This window comes from Pelodiscus sinensis, chromosome 2 (assembly GCF_052426305.1).
Source record: "Pelodiscus sinensis isolate ZL-2025 chromosome 2, ASM5242630v1, whole genome shotgun sequence".
Taxonomy (NCBI): Eukaryota; Metazoa; Chordata; order Testudines; family Trionychidae; genus Pelodiscus; species Pelodiscus sinensis.
In genome coordinates this window covers 188617046-188640122 of record NC_143053.1, presented here as the reverse complement: position 1 = coordinate 188640122, position 23077 = coordinate 188617046, and the positions used below count along the sequence as shown (strand labels likewise).

Below are 23077 nucleotides of genomic sequence, written 5' to 3'. Positions count from 1 at the left end.
TTGCTTTCTCTGTCTCCTATATTTTATTTATTTTTGTTTTGTTTTGAAAAAAACTGGGAAGCCGGTGGCTAGTACTGGTTTAGATTTCCTGCCTGAATTTGCTCTTGTTTTTCTCCTTACTCCAGTTCTCCTTGTGCAATGCTGCGTGGCGCTGGCAGACTGAGGGAGAGGGAGCTCCAGTCACACACATACACACAGACCACGGAGAGGAGATTAACATCAAGGATACCACGTTTGCTATAAAAGGGAGGTGGGGGTGGCCGAGGTGGGGGGGAAATAAGGGCAACAATCGGCTAAATGCTCGTCTGCCGTCCTCGTCACCAGCACCTTGCTCAGGTCTGAATTCGTTTCTTTTCCTTTTGCTGTATTGTGCTCGCCTAGGATCTGGATAGGAGAAAGAGGGCGGGGAGGGGGGGAGGGGAGAACAGGGGAGGTTTAACTTTTACTTGACATTACTGGGTTATTATCAGTTTCACGGTGTTAAATCCCGGTGATTTCTCCTCGGCTCTCCCCTCCCCCCCAGTGCTTAGTTCCCGCCAGTTAACTTTGTTCAAAGGCTGCAGCCAAAAAGGCTTGTCCGGGCCTGGGACATAGATAGCATAAAGTAAATAATCACAACAATTAGACAGGGGCAGGGAGTTGATCTTAGTCGCTAGCCATCCGCTTAGTTAGCGTTTGCTCTTTAGGGGCGTCTGAAGGCCATCGCACCAAGGACACACTCACTCTCTCTCTCTCTCTCTCTCTCTCTCTCTCACACACACACACACTCGCTAGATACAAAAGTCTGGAGGATCTAGGGGGGAATTGCAGGCACCGGATCGGTGCAGAGGAGGCGACCAGAGCCATGCGTGCCACGGCTTCCTGAAAAAAGAAAGGCGCTGGGTGGTGGAAAGTATTTTGTCTGCTTTTGTCTTGAAATACAGTGAATTGGAAGATGGAGATGGATGTTAAGGGAGTTTCTCAGTGCCCAGAGCCCATCCCCCACTCGCAGGGGTCTGGAGGCTGTCAGCAGCAGCAGCAACAGCAGGATGGGCAGGCTGGGGAAAGTGCAACTGCTAGTGACAGTAATAATCCAGAGAAGAGGCAAAACAGTGAGAAAGAAGACAAAAAGGTAGGTGTGCCGCTTTTTAAAACGGTCATCGCCAGCAGAGGAGCCTTCTATTAAGAACTACACGATCGCTAGCGGTTAGATAGAAAATTAGAGAAGGGATGGGAATCCATTCTGTAGGGAATGAAGGGGATGATGACTTTGGGAAGTGAAAGCATCTAGCCTTACTAGGAAGAAGTGTACCCTGGTTATTAATTAATTATTTATTCTTATTCTTCCTATTCTTCTTATTAAAGATGGGTATTTTCTTTCTACATGTAAAGAAGAGAGGTATAAAGGCAGAGTGGAAGGTTGTTTAAGGACAAGGGAAATGAGGGAGAGTCATAGCAAAATAGCAATGGATGGAAAGCACTTTCCTGCCCATTCAAACATAACTGATGTGTGTTTCTCTCAAATGCATTGTTCTAGGTACAGTGCCTTGAAAGTGGCTTTATAGAGCTTAGATTAGCAGAATTTGAAAATGATAAAATGTTGGTACTAAAGTTTATCTTACTTTCAGGATTTAGTGTTGTGAGTCCCTCTTCTTCTCTAACATCCTTTTTTAGCTGAGAGCAAGAGGAGAGTTACCTGTAAGGAGAGAAGCCTAGTAAATCTTTTTCTTCAACCCTGCTGTGTCATTGTAGACTAGGGGACAGCTGCTTACAACTGTACTGAATGAAAACATTTAGGTAACTGAGATCAATGATGAATGGATCTAACTCTATTCTTTGGTGCTTATATAGCTTATTCTAAATCAATCATAAAGTAGGGAGAATATAGTAGAAAATATTGCCATTAATATAATGTTAGCGGGGTGCATTGATCAGTGCTTTTGTCTGTAGGCATTGTCTTCATTTCCATTTCCATTAATATTTCCAGCATGCATTTACTTAACAGAAATCTATAAATTGTGTATGTGTATAGGTATGTAACAGACACATTAGAACAAATGCATATGTTTTAATATAACACTCAGTTTGGCAAATTCTTAAAGTTTCATTGAAACCTGTTCAGTTTTCCTAGTGAATATGGATCACATGAATAGATTTTAATCGCATTTCAAAATGTTGCATTGTACTGAAAGTGTTTCATAAAGTACTTTTACTATGCAGTACAGTTTTATTTTATGTTAATGTGTAAGGAAACATTTATAGAATGAAATAATGTAAACCAGTAATGAAATAAATTAGTGCAAGAGCTGTCAGACCACATATTATATAGAGTTAGATTATATTAATAAATATTTTGAAATCATTGTATCTTTTGCTAGAGACTGCTAGTTCACAATATTTACATATGTGTTTCATAGCTGAGATACTTTTTCATTTGTTGACCATCTTGTAAAATCAGTATAATTGTTTTGATTGAAAAACAGAATATTGCAGATTGATAATTTGAATAGGGCCTTTATGTCTAAGTAAGCTGGATAAAATGTTTTTATTTTTTAAAATAACTGATGACTTTAAATATTCTAATATGTGTAGATGTCATTTTAGTCTCCCTGTAGTGTATGAATATTTAATTCTGTCATGAATGTATGTTACTTTAACATATTTAAATGACTGTGAATGTTCAGTTTTAGTAATAATTTTTGTACATCATGTTACTAACATTACTTTAAATATATTCCTTCAATATTAGTTTACAAAATAATTAAAATGTAGAGCTAATGCTGCCATTTACATATGTGTTGGCTGTGTCAATGCCGTAAGCATTTAAAAACCCTACCATCAGCAGAAATATATGCTCAGTAGTTACTTTTTGATGCACCTCACAGTCTGTCTAATGTTGTACCAGCGGTGGGTAGCTGGAAGGCAAATAACACATATGACTACCGGTGAAATGAGTACTAGACTACATTTAGCTCATTAACAGGTGTAAATAACTGAGTATTCCACTAATGTATTTTCTGTATAGTTGTCAGCAACTACTTGACATAGAATCAAAATACTTTTTTTCTAAGTGTAGTCTTTCAAAGGTATTATGATGTATCCTTTTCTTACCCAATATAGGTACTATTTTAACTTTGCTTTTGCCAAAAGTATTTCAAGTGCCTGCAGGTGGGAAGCGCTATGCTATTTTAAACCTCACTAACTGTGTGAATCCTTTCTGGATCCTTTTCTAGTACATTTTTATACCTTGCATTAATGCTAAAGTCTTTTGGGTCTCTGATTAAATGACTAAATTGAAAATGGGGGAGGGGGGAGCTATTAAAATGGTAATAGAATCCAACACATTTTCTATTAACATGGGAAAACAATACTTTTCCAAGCCAAAATCCCAAACAACAAATATTGTATGAAACATCATCTAAGATCTTTCTAAATGGACAGAAATAACATGATCTTTGCTTATTTAATCATTAAATAGACACTAAGGACATGTTGATTATGATCTGCATCATTGATATAAAGCACACCATGTAAAAGATAAAGAACATAAGAGTAATGAGATCTCCTGGCATATTACAGATAGATAAATAAACACACTCATATTTTTCCTGAAATTTTCCAAAAATTAGGATTTCAGGACAGTTCAGGATTCCACCTTCAGTACTTCCTTCCTTCCTTTATTACACAGGATCTTACCTGTGTAATAAAAAGCATCGTTTTAAGGTCTAGTTTCACTTTCATTGAAGACAACCTAGCTAAGTGGGAACCGGATCAGGCTCAAGATCAGTAAAGCTATGTTTTTCACAGTGTCTTCACAACGAAATTTTGTCAAATCAGCTGCCTACTGTAGATAGACATACCTTTGAATTTTTCAGAAAACCTGATTTCAAACATGTCTCAGTGTTTTCTTAATAGCTCTCCAGTGTATCTGGTCTATCAAACATGTTGTAAGCAATTAGGTCCCAATATAGTAAAGCATCAAAGCACATGCTTAACTTCAAATATGCAAATAGTCCCATTGACTCCAGTGAGACTACTCACATGCTTATAAAAGTAGTGTCTGTGAAAGCATTTATTTAGTCAAGGATCTTACTCTGAAAGATATCTTTGGGAAGAGAATCTCACATGTTTCATGCTAGAACAGAGACTATGATGAAAAAAATTCAATTTAGGAACTAAGAAAAGACTTATAGATCCTTACTGAGGCATCTACATAAAATAATTCTGATTTTCACAGATGCTGAGCAGGTGCATTTCCAGAGCTTTGAATTTTCAGGACCACTCCTGTGTGTTTGATGTACTCTCTGTTCTTGTACATTTGTTGTGTGCATGCTCACTTTTACTGCAATGTAATACTTCCTGTCATCATATCTTACTTCCAGCTGCTCCTTAACTACTAAGCATCAGCTGTCATCTCCATGGGGACAGGTCTAGTAGGTGAAGCTGGAGTCAGCGTGCTGGAACAGAGCTTATGGCCAGAAGCCTGCAAAGGAAGTGGATTGGGACCAGGAGCAAGGCAGGAGGGGAAGGGAGAAAGGTTGGAGTGAGGCTGGGAAAAAGGCAGGTGCAAGGTCTTTTGTAGAATCTAGCTGGGAAAGTGCCTTGTTGCAAAGGCAACTTCTTGGTATCCCGTTCAGGCATAGGTAGTGTGCCTGGACCAATCAAGGTCCTGAGACCACTGCCAATTGGGCCTTCTGTGGCTGGCATATCCTGGGGTACTTAGGCTCACAAGGCTGAGAGCCTGATAATAGCTGCTGTGGAAGAGCTAGTGGGAGGGGACATGGACACAGCAGTTAAGCAGAGCCAGCAAACCCAAGTTGTAGACATCTGGATCCTCATACAAGCTTTCCTGGTTGCTGGCAGATTTCATCAGTTGTTTTGAGAAGCTGTTTCAGTTTGCTATTATGATACAGTGACAGAGTCCTGAACAAGAACTGCTGGCTCAGGCCTCTGTCATTCCAGCTGCCAGTTAAGGGAAGTAAATTGGAGCTGGCTAGAGAAACCTGTGCCTGAGTCGCAAAAGAAAACCGTTGGTAGCTCAATTGATCTTGGGCCATGTATAGACCCAGTGGAAGGAAAGAGAGAGAGAGACCGAGACCGAGACAGAGACCAAGAGGGCTACTGCAATGCCCTTTTACAGATATCTTAAGTGGATGAGTCAAAGAATAGAATTTCTTAATTTATGAGTGGTGTATCTAGAGCTCAGCAGAAGAATGAGGTCTCAGTCTAATTTTACATTTAGTTTTCAGCATAAGGTAACAGTTCTAGAAGGTGAAGAACCAAATTCTGAGGTCTCAAACACTGATAATGAAGCAATGTGGAGGGTAAATCGAAACCAGAGAAGTGAAGAAGTGATATCAAATGCTAGAGTCCTATGATGTCACATAAAAAATATGTCTTTGTAGTTAAAAACAAACAAAAGGCTATCCCAAACCAAGGAGGCAGCATGGAGAAATGGTAATATTAAAAGGCCTTTTCTGGTATATTGGTAGAACTCTCCCACACAGGTATTGTAAAACTTTATGAAGCATGAGAAACTCTTCAACTGAAATATTTTCTTCATCTAGGAATGATGGGGCCAAATGATATATTTTCACCACTTTCTGTTTTGGCCAGCCTCATAGCTTTTTGCACTTTTAAACCTTTTTATTCCATGTAGTTCTTCACTATATTTATCCAATATATCCTTGGACATCTTCTATTTCTAGTGCCGTGCTCTCTGTCCTTTTTGGATCCATTCTTGACACATCTTCAAATAATTCAGTCATACTTCTTGAATCTTCTGTAAAAACATTATTTTGTGTCTGAGCCATTTTTCTTGTTACTCGCTGAAAATTTCAAGACTGTAGGAAATAAATTATTCTCCTTAACCAATTCTCCTCTTCAGTCAATAATTTTCATTCATTGTTTCTCCTTATACTTCAACATTTAGACCCATGTGGTAGTATCAGCCTAACAGTTATCTCAAATACACTGATTTTTTTTCTAACTGTGTTTTGCCTTTCAGATATTCAAATTTCCAAATTCTGTAGAGCTAGTTCTACTTTTTATGTCACCTTTACAATCTCTGTTCTTTAATACTAGTCCTCCAATGCAAAGAGATTTTTCTGTGTGTTCTAGTTCTTTGCCTCTAATTTTGATCTTGATCGCTTCCTCGTCTTCCAATTGCCATTTTTTTGCCTTCTCCATTCTGAGCTTTAATCCAAATTTTCTGCTTTCCTTGAATAAATTTCAAGAGAATTTTTTTTGCAAAGAATGAACAGCTGTTTAAATTGTTCATTATAATGATCAATAAGCATATGAAGCTCAAAAAGCCAATCACACAGTGAATGATATCTGGAACAAGTGCAGATATTTTCATTGCAATGTAGGAATTTCATTAAAAATTGGTACTATTTCTAGTCATACTAATTACAGAGGAAAATGAGGTGCATGTTATGGATGATTGTTTAACAAATCCAGAGCACCAGGGCTTCTAGCTAAACAATGCACTTGAAGCATCAGGGATAGAACTAAGAGCTATGTGCTAAGAAAATACAGGATGCTTGCACTGGACTAAAGAATAATTAATATTTGATGCTTCTTCAATATTTTTAGAGTGTTGATCCTCTTGAGTACGTGCCCCCAATGGATGTATACTATCATATTTTGGTTCTGTTTGTACAACACCTGTACAATGGGATCCTGGTTCATGACTGAGGTTTCTATTTATACAAATAAATAACAAATTATAATAATATACACTTGAGTAGGTTTGACATTGCATCCAGTGCAGTGTATGATTTAAGTTTGACATTGCATCCAGTGCAGTGCATGATTTAAATAGACACATACTTAGGCCGTGATTCACAAAAGCAACCTTGTTAAGGAAAGTACTTATGAATAGCCTTGTACAGTGGTTGGCCAGTATGGCTGTGTCTAGACTACATGCCTCTGTCGGCAGAGGCATGTAGATTAGACAGATCAGCAAAGGCAAATGAAGCCGCGATTTAAATGATCGCGGCTTCATTTACATTTACATGGCTGTCGCGCTGAGCCGACAAACAGCTGATCAGCTGTTTGTCGGCTCGCCGCTAGTCTGGACGTTCCCCCTGTCGACATCAAAGCCCTTTGTCGGCAGCCCCGTTATTCCTCGTTATTATACCGGGGCTGCCGACAAAGGGCTTTGATGTCGACAGGGGGAACGTCCAGACTAGCGGCGAGCCGACAAACAGCTGATCAGCTGTTTGTCGGCTCAGCGCGGCAGCCATGTAAATGTAAATGAAGCCGCGATCATTTAAATCGCAGCTTCAGTGGCGTATTCTTTTCAGTGAACCAAAGTTTATCTAGTGTTCACAGGAGTTAATCAACAGTTGGGTGCCAGGTTGCATCATCATTGTTTGGCTAGAATCAAAGGTGATTAATTAAGTTAGAAACACTAACATCCATGACCTTACAGATATTTCGACTATAGTTGTAGACAGCTATAGTGTTTTTAGGTTCTCAGTGCTTGTGGTGAACATTTATGATTCCAAATTGTTTCCATGTTTCACAGATATTTATCATTATACTGAAATGGAATTGACTAAGCCAATTAGAGTGCAGTGATGCTGTCAAGTTACTGACACAAAACTGTTCATTTTTTCCCCTCAGTTATATAGTTCCCTAGAGTCTGACTGGTTGTGGGAGTCTTGTTCATGTAATTATTGGAATTATTTCTTACTAGCTATACAATATGTGCATCCCAAACACTGATTGGCTGCCAGCCATAATTACCCAATCAGAGAATAGGGATTTACATATTCACTGTACAGTTAGTTCCCAATAACTTATTTTCAAATAATACAGACAAGAAAAGAAAATACAACTGAAATTACTCAAAGGGAAAATAAATATATAAATGTGTTTTCAAGTAGTACTCAGAACTCTCAATTAGAGCTCCATTTTGTTGTACAATAAAAGACAGACCCTGTCTCAAGGAGTTTAAACATATTAAAGATCTCCACAATTAATGTCCCTCTTTTCCTTCTTTCTCTACCACTCTCTGCTCCTATCTTTCTTCAACTTTGTATGGCTCCTATCCTGGAATAACAGCTGTATATTTGTTTAAATTAGTTGTTTACATTACTTGTTCAGAGAGGCCTTGTCTATTATGGGAAAACGCATTGTGACAGAAACTGAGTTAACTAACACATTTTTAATTAGCACAACATAAAATACACCTCTTAGCGTAGACAAGGACAGTCATTTTAAAATGTGCTAGGTAGCCATGGTTAAACAGTACAATATAATTATTCAGTAGCCATCATGACTAGCTAGCATGTTTTTAAACATGCTTGTCCTTTTCATTTAAAAATCTACCCAATAAAAATAGGTCCTGTTAACAGGACAGTCTTGCTATGTACGTGGAAAGTAAAAAGCTCTGTTGAACTAACTTGAACTCCTTGGGCAAATAAGGATTGCAGGATCATCCCCTAGGCTAGGCTAGGCTAATAAATAGTTCTTTGGCCTCCGAATTCATTTGCTATCAACATCTTGTCTTATAGCTTCAGAGTTATTACGGTAAAAAAGATTCCCCTTCAAGGTAACTGTATGACTCAAGTTGGTCAGCACAACTATATTAGCAATATCTGAAAATATGTACCAAGAACATTAGTTTCACGTCACCCTCAGATAACTCTTTTGTTTGATTAGAAGGTGAAAAAAGGAGTGGAACCTCTGCTTCTATTAACACAGGCTCCCTGTAATTGATTTCAGCAACTGCCTCAAGCACCACTAAATTCTCATCTTCACCATTAACTAATGATTGTGTCGTCATTGAGGATATTACGAAGACTGTACTCACTGCCAGACTCTTCTGGTAAAAAATCTGTCTCTGAATCCAAACCTAATGCAATTACAAGATTCCTGGATTTCATGAGATGTAATTAAATTTGTAAATATATACCATTATTATTATTTATTAGTATTATGTAACATCATAGATATGCCTTGTGCTCTGCAGAGATTTTAAAAATGCCAGATCTCGACCTTGAGACTTTTATATCACAAATTATACACAACACTGTAGGAATGACTATAAAAGAAAAGATGGGGAGGTGGGCATGGGTGGACAAAATACAAAAAAATGAACAGTCTCCTCTTGAGATACATTCACATTGGAAGTGTTGATCAGGCAGAATGTCATTGGTAGAGATTCTGTTCCTACCCAGAGTTATGGGTTCCTGTACACCCGTCCCCCAACCTAGTATCCCTGATGGTACTGAAGGAGAAAGGCAGGGTCATTTGTGCAATCCCAAAATCAAAAGATTCAAAACAATTAGGCTTGTTTGGTAGGAAAATGTATTTTACTGGAGAGTTACAACTCAAAGCTGCAAACAAGAAGGCACTGTTCGGCAGGTATGATTTTAACACATGGGATTCCATGCAGAAATTCCAAGGACCTGCTCCCCCAAGATGCTAGACAAGTATTCTCATTGCTGGACAAGGGATAATCGGAGAGGCTTCATTACACGCTGCTTTGGAGATGGCTGATTTGATAGCCAGGACCATGTCTTCAGCAGTGGCCTTGCTCAGAAGTTTGTGGCTACAGTCCTTAAGACTCCCACAGGAGGTCCAGCAACCCCTTCAGTGCCTACTTTATGAAGGAGTTTTAGAACTTTTTTGGAACAGATTGATGCAAAACTTTATCATCTAAAAGACTCCAGCGTGTCCCTTTAAGTCCCTTAAATTGTACACACCAGCTTTCATGGAAGCACTGCAGGCCTCAACAGCCCATCAGGATCTGCAGGGAAAGAGAATCAGGGTTTAGGAATAGGTCACCATCCCTTCTCCTTTGAGTGGTTCCCGTGGGTGTTCCACACTGGATGATGGTGCGTCGTCGCGCTGGCGACTGGAGACTTTTCTAGCAGTTTCCACCGCACTGCACATGCACCACAGTGCCCCTTTGTGTCATTGGAATCTGTTAGGTGCGTGCGTGGCGCAGCTCTTCAGTTCCTTCTCTACCATCCTCGGCAGCAGACGGAGCCTCTCTTTTCTCTTCAACTTCTGGGAAAATAATAGATAAATACCCAGTTAATCCCTACAGTTACTTCATCATCCAAGATCTTTCAATCCCATTCTCCACCCCAGTCAAAAGTTTGAAAAAAAAAAAGTTTTTGTTGTGGCTTGCCACTTTTCCCTGGTACCTCATGCCTGGTTCTCCCGGCTTTAAGAGGTGTGAGACGTGCCGTGATGCTATGCCCATTTCTGACAGGCACTCCAAGTGCATAAAGTGTCTGGGGGAGTCACATCAGACACAAAAGTGCCCCCACTGTTCTAAACTCATGGCAAGAGCATGCTGTGATCACGCTAATAGGCTGAAGACACTCCTCTATAAGAAGTCCCTTCGACCATCTTCAGAGGACTCTGCTGCTGATTCAAAACCGGCCTCCCAGAATAAAGGTATGGATAAGGCTCATCGCTCTACCCACTCCGGCCTCGTGGCATTGAAAACGGGCCTTTCCCTAGCCCGTTCACTACTCTCAGCACCGACTGCTGCATGGGTCAGCACCAACGATAGGCCTGGCATGTCTGATACAGCACCATCCAAGATGTCAGCACCGCACAAGAGAGCCCACTTGGAGCCAAAACAGAGACCATCGGCACCGCCCACAACTATGGCACCAGATACACCAATGGCACTAGCCGCATCGGCCACATCGGCAGGCCAACATAAGGACTGCTCGGCACCAAAGCACCATACCAAAATGGCACTGGTATCTGGGCTGAAAAAGCCCCGCACCGACATGAGGTTTTCCTAGTTCGAACTAAGTGCTCCGCTAGTTCGATTCAAATTCGAACTAGCGGAGCGCTAGTGTAGCGGCTATGAATGTTAGTTCGAACTAACGTCTGTTAGTTCGAACTAACATTGTAGTGTAGACATACCCACAGAGAGGTGGGCACAGAATCAAGGAGTAGGTTTTCTTCCCAACACTCTAGTCTGGCTCACAGACCTCCCTCTTGGCAACCTGGTTCAATACAATATGCATACCCTCCTCCTCCACCGCCATGGTATGCACAACAGTATGTCTACTCGCCACCACCATACACGACTCAGCCATGGGAGCCACGTCCCCCTTCTACTATCTCTAGACCACCACTGGCCTCGCCTCCTATCACTACTTTGGTGACTGAGCCAAATTCTCCAGCTCACTCCTCTCCAGGACTCTCTTACATAATTCCTCATCATCTCCCAATGAGGCAGTCATAGCCGAAACTCCACCATCCGACGATGATGCAAGAAAATTCTAAGACCTTTTCAAAAGAGTAGCGTTGGTGCAGGAGCAAGACCTTCAAGAGGTACAAGTAAAGCAATATCGACTCTTACACACACTACACTCTCTCACTACTTCTAGAATAGCACTCCCCATGGATTAGGCTATTACGGACCCTGCGGATAACATCTGTCAAACTCCTGTCCATTACCCCGACAAACAAAAGGGCTGACCACAACTATTTTATCTCCCCTAAAGACATGGACTTTCTTTTCACCCATCTCCCTCCAAACTCATTAGTCGTGGATTCTGTTCGACATAAAAGAAGACAGCCTAACCTCAGGACCACTCCACAGGACAGAGACCACAAAAAAATCGACATCATGGGCCGCAAGGTCTACTCTTCCACCACCTTGCTCCTTAGAGCGGCGAATTATACGGTGATGCTAGCGGACTATGACCATGCCAACTACTCCAAACTGCAAGATCTGGTTCAACACCTTCCAGAACACAAGAGACCAACTTTACTCAACATCATGCAGGAGGGTCACACTATCTCCCGTACTGTCCTGCAGTCCACAACGGATGTAGCAGACACCACGGCCCGTATTACGGCATCCGCAATTGTACTCCAAAGGATCTCGTGGTTTCAGGCATCAGAGGTGTGTCTAGACTATAGGGTTTTGTTGACAAAAGTCCATTTTTGTTGACAAAACTATACCTGTATCTACACTACCGCCGAGTTCTGTCAACGTTATGTTGACAGAATTCGGCAGTTTTGTCAATGGCGGTAAACCTCAGTCTGCGAGGAATAATGCCTTTTGTCGACAGAGTTCTGTCGACAGAAGGCGTTATTGCATCTACACTGTCCTTTGCCTACACTCTCATGTCGACAAAGTGGCTTGCTTTGTCGACAGAACTGGATGTAGTCTAGATGCTGTTTGTCAACAGAGGCTTTGTCGACAGTTTCTGTCGACAAAGCCTCTGATGACAAAAGCCTGTAGTCTAGATGTATTCCAGGAGTCCTGAGAGACTTACAGCAGAAAATCAAAGACTTACCCTTTGACAAGACCAACCTCTTCGGAGCCAAGATGGACTAAGTGTTATATTCTATGAAGAACTTCCGTACCACCCTCAGGACTCTGGGAATGTACACTCCCCCTTTTAAAAGAACAAGGTACTCGACTTAGCAGAGGCCCAGGGAGCCCTTCAGACAACAGACCAGATATGACTTCCATCAGAAACAAAGACCCTGATGTTGCAGACCCCAGCACCAACACTAACAACACTCCTCCGCAACCCACCCACCTGCAACCAAACAACAGATTTGAAAAATATGTTGAGAGCCAGAAAGCCACTCCACCACCACTTGCGCTCAATCTTTCTCAATTCAACCACCCTCTCCGGGCCTTTTTCCATCGATGGACCCAAATCACATCAGACAAATGGGTCCTGGAACTGATCCAATATGGTCATGCCATCCCTTTCATTTCCTTGCCTCCTACCTACCCTCCTACCCCGTCCCTCTTCAGGGACCCATCTCATGAAACCCTTCTCCAACAAGAGGTATCACACCTTCTACAACTGGGTGCCATAGAACAAGTGCCACCAGAATTCCAAGGACGAGGCTTCTATTCAACTTCCTAACCCAGAAAAAAAGTGGAGGATGGTGAACCATATTGGATTTGAGGAGACTCAACAAGTACATTGCCTACCACCATTTCAAAGTGGTTACCTTAGGAACAATCATCCCCACATTGGATCAAGGGGACTGGCTTTCGGCTCTCAACCTCCAGGATGCCTACTTCCACATCATGGTCCATCCTGCTCACAAACTTTTTATACGGTTTACGGTGGGCACCCAACATTACCAGTACCGAGTTCTCCCCTTTGGCCTCTCAACTGCCCCCAGGATGTTTTACAAAACTCTGGCGGTCGTAATGGCCTCACTTCGGCATAAAGAGGTCATGATATTCCCTTATTTGTATGACTGCCTCATAAAAGGGTCACCCCTTCAGGAAACCAAAACCATGACCGACACCACTATGCACCTTCTGGACAACCTGGGCTTCCATATAAACCACACAAAATCTACGCTACTTCCAATGCAAAAATTGGAGTTTATAGGGGCCCTCATCAACTTGGTAGCAGCAAAAGCTACTCTACCCAAACACAGATACAACACCATTCGCGACCTTATCATGAGTGCGCAATCAGCTCCCACCATGATGGTATGCAAATGCCTCAAAATCCTTGGACATATGGCCTCTACGACGTATGTCGTCAAGTTGGCCAGACTCCACATGAGGGGCCTGCAGTCATAGTTGGCCACAACCTACAAGCCTTCCAGGGACCAACTCTCCAAAATAGTGCCTATTCCACCATGTATCTTCAATTCCCTTAATTGGTGGACAATTCCTTAAACATGCTAGATGGCGTACCTTTCCAGCGTCCTTCCCCCATGCTCACAGTTATGACAGATGCCTGACTTATGAGTTGGGGAGCCCATTTAGGGAACATCACAGCCCAAGGCAAATGGTCCTTCATGGAACAAACCTTTCATATCAACCTCTTCGAATTACGAGCAGTCAGATGTGCATGCCAACACTTCGAACCGTACATAGCTCATGTCCATTACTATCATGACAGACAACACCACTTGCATGTACTACATCAACTGGCAGGGGGGTGCACGGTCCCCATCCTTTGCACGGAAGCCATCAAATTATGGAACTGGTGCCTGGCACATCATGTCACCCCAGTAGCTTCTTACCTTCCTGGGGTATTCATTGTCACAGTGGATGCCCTAAGCTGCACATTCCATGATCAACACGAATGGGAGATAGACACGCTCTTGCTCCACTATTCTATCAGTGGAGCCAACCAGACATAGACCACTTTGCCACGAAAAACAACAGGAAGTGTCACCTCTACTGCTCCAGAGCAGCCTTAGGGAAACACTCCCTCGGAGATGCCTTTTCTATCAGTTGGGATGCTCCTCTCCTCTACGCTTTCCTTCCCTTTCACCTCCTACACAAAGTCCTCAACACGATCAGGACAGACCAAGCTCGGGTCATACTAGTGGCACCGGCATTGCCCAGACAGATGTGGTATCTTTACCTTCACAAGATAGTGATGATGGATCCATATCCCTTCCCATTCCATCACGACCTCCTGTCACAAACTTACGGGATGACTCTCCATCCAGAACTATACAAGCTTCATCTCCACACCTGGCTCCTGTGAAAGAGATACTGATCAACAGTAGAAGACAATCCATCAGGGGAAAATACCTATATAAATGGAATAGATTTTCTCAATGGTTTAATTGTTTGCACACAACACGTCTGGAGTCCACCCTCCTCCCTATTTTGTTGGACTGCTTATTACCCCTGAAACAGTCAGGTCTCGCTCTAAGCACCATCAACGTCCACACTACTGCCATATCAGCTTTTCATCATCCCACCGATCAGGTTTCCTTCCTCGCTAATCTGATAACAAAACAGTTCCTTAAGGGCCTGCAAAACACTTTCCCATTCGTCCGCCCTCCTGTCCCTGTCTGGGATCTGAACCATGTTCTAAAAAGCCTGACAAAGCCACCATTTGAGCCTCTAGCCACCTGCTCTTGGTCTTATCTTTCCATGAAGGTATCCTTCCTGGTCGCAATAACCTCCAGTAGGAGGGTGAGCGAACTCGCCGCCTTGATGGCTGATCCCCCATACTTGGTGTTCACGAAGGACAGAGTGATACTCTGATCCCACCCAAAGTTCCTCCTCAAAGTCCCTTCTCCCTTCCACATCAATGAACCCATACACTTACCTGCCTTTTTTCCTAAGCTGCATGCCGACCCAGTTCAAGCGGCATGGCACACTCTCGACATCCATAGAGCACTGGCATTTTATGTGGACTGAACCAGACCCTGGCGAGTCTCCCCTAGGCTGTTTTTGTCCTACGCTGAATGATCCAAAGAATGAACAGTTTCATCTCAGAGGTTTTCTAAATGGATTACCTCGTACACAGTGCAGTGGAAACTACTAGAAAAGTCTCCACTTGCTGGTGCGAGGATGGACCAGCACTCAGAGTGGAGCATCCATGGGGACACATCTTGAAGAACCACTGTGACTGCACAAGGTAACTCTTTTTTTCTACCTCAATGTCAATGCCTGCTACATTCAGACAAGAGGTGCTAAGCAGGCATTTTGATGGGATGCTTGGAGAGGCTGTACCACTTCCCATGATGACAGACCCTGTTTCTCGTTTAATAGCAAACTGCTTTTCTGTCGTTCTCAGAGCATTGTCCGGTATCACAATGGATCTTTGAGTGCTGAGCACAGTGGAAGTGGGATATACCCTCCAGTTTATTACTACCCCTTCTTCCCACCCTCCCTTCATATCCCTTTTCAAGACCCATCTCCATGAATAATTTCTCATCTTGAAGGTTCAATCCCTCCTTTGAATGGAAGCCATGGAAGAGGTTCCACAGAATTTAAGAAGGAAGGGGTTATATTCCCATAATTTCAATCCCAAAAACGAAAAGAGGTCTCAGACTAAGGCCTTGTCTACATTTGCACATTTTGTTGCCAAAACCTGCCTTTTGGTGATACAAACCTCTGAGTGTCCTCATTGCAACCATGACAAAAATATGGCCATTTAGTCTCAGAAGGGACTTCTGTCTCTGTGCTGTGGACAATCACACAGTGTGTACTAGGTATGGGTTTTGTTGAGTTTATTGGACCCCAGCATGTATCCCACAGTGCCTCGTTTAGCCACTCTGGACATCACCTTGAACTCAGCTGCTCTTCATTCACATAATGTTTACAGGTAAAGAGATCCTCCCCTCCCACCTGCAAGCCCTGGGAAATTTAAATCCATTTCCTGTGTCCATGGTACATTGTGTGGTGGTCTTCAGGGCATCTTTTAAAGGAAACAGGGGTGGTGGCTGTTGAACCAAATGTTCTCCAGCTTGGAGCAATGCAGAGCTTTTGGATCTAATCAGTGTGTGAGGTGAAAAATCAATGCAATTGGAGTGACTTATAAGAACTAGGAAACATATAGTCACATTTCTTAAACCCTATGTGAGAAGGGGTATGAGTGAGACACCCTTCGATGGAAAGCCAAGATCAAGGAACACTGACAGGCCTACCATAAGGCAAAGGAGGTAAACAGTGCTGTACCCAAAACATGCCAATTTTATACAGGGCTGGATTAAAGGGGGGGGGGGGCTAGCCTGGCAGCTGCCCGGGGCGCTAACCTATGGGGGGTGCCTGATGCGTGGTGGTAAGGGGCACCGCACATGTGCCGCACGGCTGGGGCTGGGCAGCGCATGTGCCGCGTGCCCGCTGCCCGGGGCGCAACTTTGGCTCAGTCCGGCACTGATTTTATAAAGAACTGGATGGAATATGGGGTGGGGATCCTATGACTATACCCTCGGACACTATAAATAGTTCTCAGAAAACAGAGCCAGAAATACTTGTCCCAGATACACAGACACAAGTTGATGAAGAGACTGAGGAAGGCCAGGAGGTGAGGGTCAATCCAGAGATAACCTGTATGCTCAGCAGCAGGAATTGTTCTCAAACAATGTGAGGATCCTTAACAACTGATCATGAAAGAGATACTGTATGTTGAAGCAATGGAAGGGTGGCAGAGTACAAATGGTGTGCAGCTGGATGGGGCTGGGGCCTGAGCAGGTGGCGACCTTGTGGGTGAGTATGGAAGAGGTGCCCTGGCAAGTAGTTGCTGTGCAGGCACCTGGGGTCGGGGGCTGAGAATACAGCGGTCATGCAGGGCTGTATGGAGGTTGTGTCTTGGCAAATAGTTGCGGTGGAGGCACCTGAGGTCAGGGGCTGAGCAGGTGGTTGCCATGCTGGGTGGTATGGAGGTGGCACCCTAGGGACTAATTGCTGTGCAGGCATCTGGGGTTGGGGGCTGAGTGGGAGGTGGCCATGTGGGGCGGTAAGTTGTTCTATGCAATCGGAGAGGGGGGCAGAAGTATGGGAGGACCAGAGGCTGTATTTCTGTGAGCTACCTAGCACTCCCTGGGTCAGTATTATGGCCAAACAGCATTGATGCACACACATATAGCAATAGAATCTTCCTGGCAAATGGTGTCAAAGATTTGCCTAATGTACTTATTAATTTTGTCATGGAAATTCCGTGACAGGGCTGCCATTGTGCCACCCTCTGGTATGACACTTTCTCAAACTAGTCCTCAGTGTGTTCTGCCAGAACCAATGCAGCACACAGTTTGGCTGCATAAGGACCAGGGAGCCTCCCACTCAACTCAAAAAGCTTAGCCTGGGTTTGCTTGTTAACCTTTAGCAGGGGTATGTCAGCAAGAATGATTGTAGCCTGTGGATGAGTGTAGGATTATCAGAAATTGTTTCCTTATACAAGTGCTGCACAACCCTGTCAGTACTTTCTTGGGGAGTTATAAGCAACTTTCCTTCCCCTTCTCTTACCCTCCATTTTTAAAACTCATCATGATCTAACTGTCTGCAGAGATTTATGTTTGCCTCCATGCTGATCCAACAAAGTAGGAACTTTTCTTCAGGGGCATGCATGTTAATGAAATGTAACAATCTTTATCATAAAAAGTACAGTCACTCTATTGTTAATGGTTACTTTTGCAGACCAGACCTTGAGTACTCAGGCATCTTGTCCACCATCAGACAGACTATGGCAACTGAGGAAAAAGAAGCCAAGAACGCATGATGGTCAGGTGAAGGATTTGTTGGGTCACTCAGCAAGTCAGTCAGAGCAAAAGACAGCAACAAATAGAAGAGAGAGAACAGAAACAAGCTATAGAGTGGGAGCAAAGATAGCAGAGATGAGATAGGGATAGGGAGCAGAGAGAGCGGAGATGAGATAGGGACAGGGAGCAGAGACAAGCTAGGGCCAATTTACAGAGACAGGAGCCCATGGAGCACGTTGTATAGCTCATTCAGGACCAAAATGACATCCTGAGGGCTCTGTCTACACTGGGCCACTTATCCCGGAAAATCAGCCGCTTTTCCGGAATAAGCTGCGAGCTGTCTACACTGGCCCTTGAATTTCCGGAAAAGCAACAACGCTCTACTGTACAAAATCAGCCGCTATTCCGGAAAAACTATTCTGCTCCCGCTCAGGCATAAGTCCTTATTCTGGAACACTGTTCCGGAAAAGGGCCAGTGTAGACAGCCCAGTAGTCTTTTCCGGAAAAAAGCCCCGATCACGAAAATGGCGATCGGGGCTCTTTTCCGGAAAAGCGCATCTACATTGGCCACAGACGCTTTTCCGGAAAAAGGGCTTTTCCGGAAAAGCAGCCTGCCAGTGTAGACGCTCCTTTTCCGGAAAAACTGAAAACGGAATAGTATTCCGTTTTAAGCAGTTCCGGAAATTCATGCCAGTGTAGACACAGCCGAACAGTATAATCCTGATGAATAATAGAGACTATAACCAAAGGCCTCCCATGTAGGACTCTTTTGCCAGCAATCATGCCTTTACCCTGTCCCCCCCCCCCCCCATCACCATTCATGGCTTCAAAAGTGCAATTCTGTATCCATCAACCTTTCTTCTACACATACACACTCATTACAATCCAGTCACAATTTCTTCTACGTATACTCCACTCCCTGTGAAAGCACTGATGACATTAGCACAGCAGTGAGGTTTTTAAAGACCAATGTCATGCATGTTTCCATGAGTTTTTATTTTGTGTTAAACAACCCACACCAAACACTCTGGCCTGAACCCTATGGTGCAGGAAAGCAACCCCAATACACAGAAATCTCAGGCTTCCTCATTGTCGAAGTGGTTCCTCAGAGTCACCCTGATATTGATGGTTAACCTATGCACTTTTCTGATAGCTCAAGTGCCTAGCTATTCAAAGTGTGCACCCATGCACCGTACCTCAGTGCTCCACCCCTGGGGAAAAACTTTTTACCCTTACTCTCACAGAAATTATGTAAACAACTGCATGCGGCCACCACCTTGGAAATATAATCCTCCATAAGGTCCAGCCTGCCATAGAGACACCTCCACCTCCCTATTAAACTGCCAAAGATACATTCAACAACCATTTGGCTGCAGCTTAACGTGTTTTTGAACCGCTTCTTGATGCTGTGCAGGTGCACTGTGTAAGGCTTTATGAACCAGGGATGCAAGGGATAGGGCATGTCACCTAGGATCACTTTGGCCTTTCCACACCCCCCAGTGTAAATTTCTGATCTGGAAGGAAAGTGCCAGCATGTAGCCATCTGAAGTTAGCTGCATTATGCATCTTTCCAGACCACCTTACATTGATGTCTGTGAAATGCCCACAGTGATTTAAAAGTGCCTGAAGCACTACTGGGAAGTACCCCTTTTGATTGATGTAGTTTGTTGTAATGTGGGGTGGCACTATCCTGGGAATATGTGTTCCATCAATTGCCCCACCACGGTTTGGAAAGCCTTTTTCAGCAAAGCCAGCCACTATGTCATCCACATTTCCCAGAGTGACAGTCTGGTCCACCAAAATGTGATTTATTGCCACATACACTTTCAGAAGTACTGACCCAATGGTAGATTTGCCCACTCCAAAATGATTTGCAGCTGAACAGTAACAATCTGGAGTGGCCAGCTTCCACAAAGCAATGACCACATGCTTCTCTACCAAGACAACAGCTCTCATTCAGGTGTCCTTGTGATATAGTTCAGGAGCACACAGGTCCAGGATGGTTGTTTTACACATTTGAAAGTTCTGAAGCCACTGCTCTTCATCCCATACCTGTATGAGAATGTGGTCCCACCACTCAGAGCTGGTTTTCCTAAACCCAAAAGCAATAATCCAGGCCTACCATAGCCCAATGATATATTAATTCATCATCTTCTGATTCTGAATCAGAATCCAAAAACTGATCAGTCATCACCATCTGCTAGTAGATCCATAAGTAGGTATGCTGCAAAGCGTATTGTCTTCTGCATGCTGCTCATGATAAAAGCCAGAAGGGCTTCATGTTTTCTTGCAGTGGATGTTCAAGTTGACACGAAAGTAAGTCAGAAAACCAGGGATGTCTAAGATGAAAAGAATGGCTGATGAGACATTTTTTTCTCGTTCCCAGCATATCTAGTGCTATATTGTACTTTCCCACGGGGCTTAGCGAGTAAAAGTGACATAAAGCACTGTGGGATGCATACTCACAATGCTTCACTCTTTCTGTCAATGAAGGAGATGCAGATGTGGCTATGAGTTGCCAACAGCTGGCACCAGAAATACTGGTTTGGTGAATTTCCGTTTTGGTGACTTTTGCCTGTCAACAGCACTTTTGTTGCCAAAATTTTCAAGTGTAGACATAGCCTAATTTTTGACCTGTATCAACTCAACAACTAGCTCAGGAAAGTATAGTTCTGCATGGTCAGCCTGGCATTCATTATTCCCTCCCTGGATCCTGGGATTAGTGTTCCACCCTCAATTTAAGAGAAACTTATTTTCATATATACCAAGGACACAAAAGATTCGTCAGATTTATAGTGAACCACGCACACTGCCAATTCATGATCCTTCCATTCAGCTTGTCTGCATTGGTGTCTGCATCGGTGTTCTCAGGTCTTTGTTTGGGGATCCCAATGTGGAGTCTCATCCATGCTTTCATCCATACAACACGTTTGAATATCTATTGCACCTGAAACAGTAACACTTAGTAATCTCTTGTCAACTGTCACCATGGAGCACTATCAGCTTTTAACCACCAGATGGATAACTGGTCTGTTTTTTCAAATGCCATGACTCTGATTCCTCAAAGGCATAGAAAGAACTATACTGTCAAGTAATAGAGCTTGATCCTCCCTGGAACCTGAACGTAGTCTTATTGAAGCTTATGAGAACAATGTTTGAGGTGGCAACTTTCTCCTTATTATACCTCTCTTGCAAAGTGGCTTTCTTAGTGGCCATTACTTTTGCCAGAAGAGTTTTGGAACGTCATGCTCTCACATCAGAGCCTCTATATACTATCTTTCTTTAACTAGAAGATGTATTTATATGCTTACCTCAGTTTCCTTCCAAAATGGTTTCAGTGTCATACTAGTCAGGCAATCTATCTAACTGGTTTTCACCCAAAGCAGCATGCAAATAGAAATGAACAATGCCTTCTCTCATGGACATTAGACAAGCCCTAGCTTTCTACACTGAAAGAACTAAACAATTCTGGAGGGTCACCCAACTGCTCATAGCTGTAGCTGACATGATGAAGGAATCTCTTCACAGATGATTAGGTGGGTGTTTGTCCACTAGCTAACCTGGCTGCTCATTCCACAATGTGATAAGCATCTTCAGCAACATCCTTTGCGCAGGTCCTTGTTCAGGATATTTATAAAGCAGCAACCTGCTCATCAGTGAACACATTCTCCTCCCATTACACAATCACTCAGCATTCCAGAGATGATGCCAAATTAGGCTGAGCTGTTCTGCAGTTCATGTGTCTATGCACCCATGAACTCCAGTCCCTCCACCTATTCCATTTCTTGGAAGTCATTTAATGTGGAATGCATATGCGCAATTACTTGAAGAAAAAACCGTTACTAACCTTGCTTAATTGTTGTTCTTCAAGATGTGTTTCACATGTTCATTCAACCACCCGCACTCTTGGCTCTCAATGTTGAAGTTTCCAAACGGAAGGAACTGAGGAGGAGCAAGATCAGCTGGGTGCTTTTACTAGTACTATTGGTACATGGCAGTAAAGTGCATTTGTGCTACCTGATGGGTACCACCGAGGGAGCATGCACACACCTATAGTGGAATGGATATGTGCAATACTTCTATAGATCATTTTTGCAGATGCAGACATACATACCTATTTTGTGTCCACACAGGGCTGGAATAATACAGGTGGACCCTCTAAAATCTGGGCCTCTTTGGTCCAGCAACATCGGTGGACCAGAGAGTCTCAGCTAACCAGGTTCAGGGACTGTGCTGGTGGTGGGGTGTGTAATTCTTGTAGCAGCAGGGATGGAGCAGTGGGGATTACAGCTGTGGCCGGGACCAACCTAGCGGGAAGTGCAGCCCTGCCTGGCCTGAAGGTAGTGGGGGAGCATAGCTCCTGTTGGTGGGGGCCGGCAGCACAGCCCTGGCCGGGGCCAGCACAGTGGGGAGACCAGTCCTGGCTGGGTCAGAGACAGCAGGAGCAATGCATGGGAGTGCAGCCCGGGCTGGCATAGGGATGTTAGGGTATGTCTACACTACCGCCCTAGTTCAAACTAGGGTGGTAATGTAGTCAACCGGAGTTGTAAATGAAGCCCGGGATTTGAATTTCCCGGGCTTCATTTGCATGTTGCCGGGCGCCGCCATTTTTAAATGTCCGCTAGTTCGGACTTCGTGCCCCGCGGCTACACGCGGCACGAACTAGGTAGTTTGGACTAGGCTTCCTATTCCGAACTACCGGTACACCTCGTTCCACAAGGAGTTCCACGAGGAGTAACGGTAGTTCGGAAGAGGAAGCCTAGTCCGAACTACTTAGTTCGTGCCGCGTGTAGCCATGGGGACATTTAAAAAATTGCAGCGCCTGGCAGCATGCCCCGGGCTTCATTTGCAACTCCGGTTGACTACATTACCACTCTAGTTCGAACGAGGGTGGTAGTGTAGACATATCCTGTGTGAGTAGTTGACTGAAGCATCAACTACTCACTCCACCTCTCCCCCACCCCAACCCCACTGATTCTCTGAGAGGCAGCAAGGCGGGGACAGAAGCCTGTGCTGGGAGGAGCCAGCTTAAAAGCCAGTTCCCCCCAGAACCGTCTGTGCGGTGCTGCCCTGCCCCCCTACTGCCTCCTTCATTTTTTGTTTGCATAGAAGGGTTACATAACAAGGGTTACAACTATTGATATTGATACTGCAGAAGGTTAGCTTGGGT

General features: G+C 43.7%; 1 protein-coding gene across 4 annotated transcripts in view; it reads left to right on the top strand.

Moving 5' to 3' along the window:
* Positions 1-174: 174 nt before the first annotated feature.
* Positions 175-23077, top strand: part of RBMS3 (RNA binding motif single stranded interacting protein 3) — a 989419-nt gene continuing 966516 nt past the window's right edge. For 3 of the 4 annotated variants that reach the window (XM_075921984.2, XM_075921980.2, XM_075921981.2), the window contains exons 1-2: positions 177-336; positions 924-1111. In XM_075921984.2, coding sequence (XP_075778099.1) covers positions 935-1111 — 177 coding nt within the window. In that variant the 5' untranslated portion in view covers positions 177-336; positions 924-934. Of the gene's footprint in view, positions 337-923; positions 1112-23077 lie in introns of all 4 variants that reach the window. The other variant, XM_075921983.2, reaches the window with a different exon arrangement.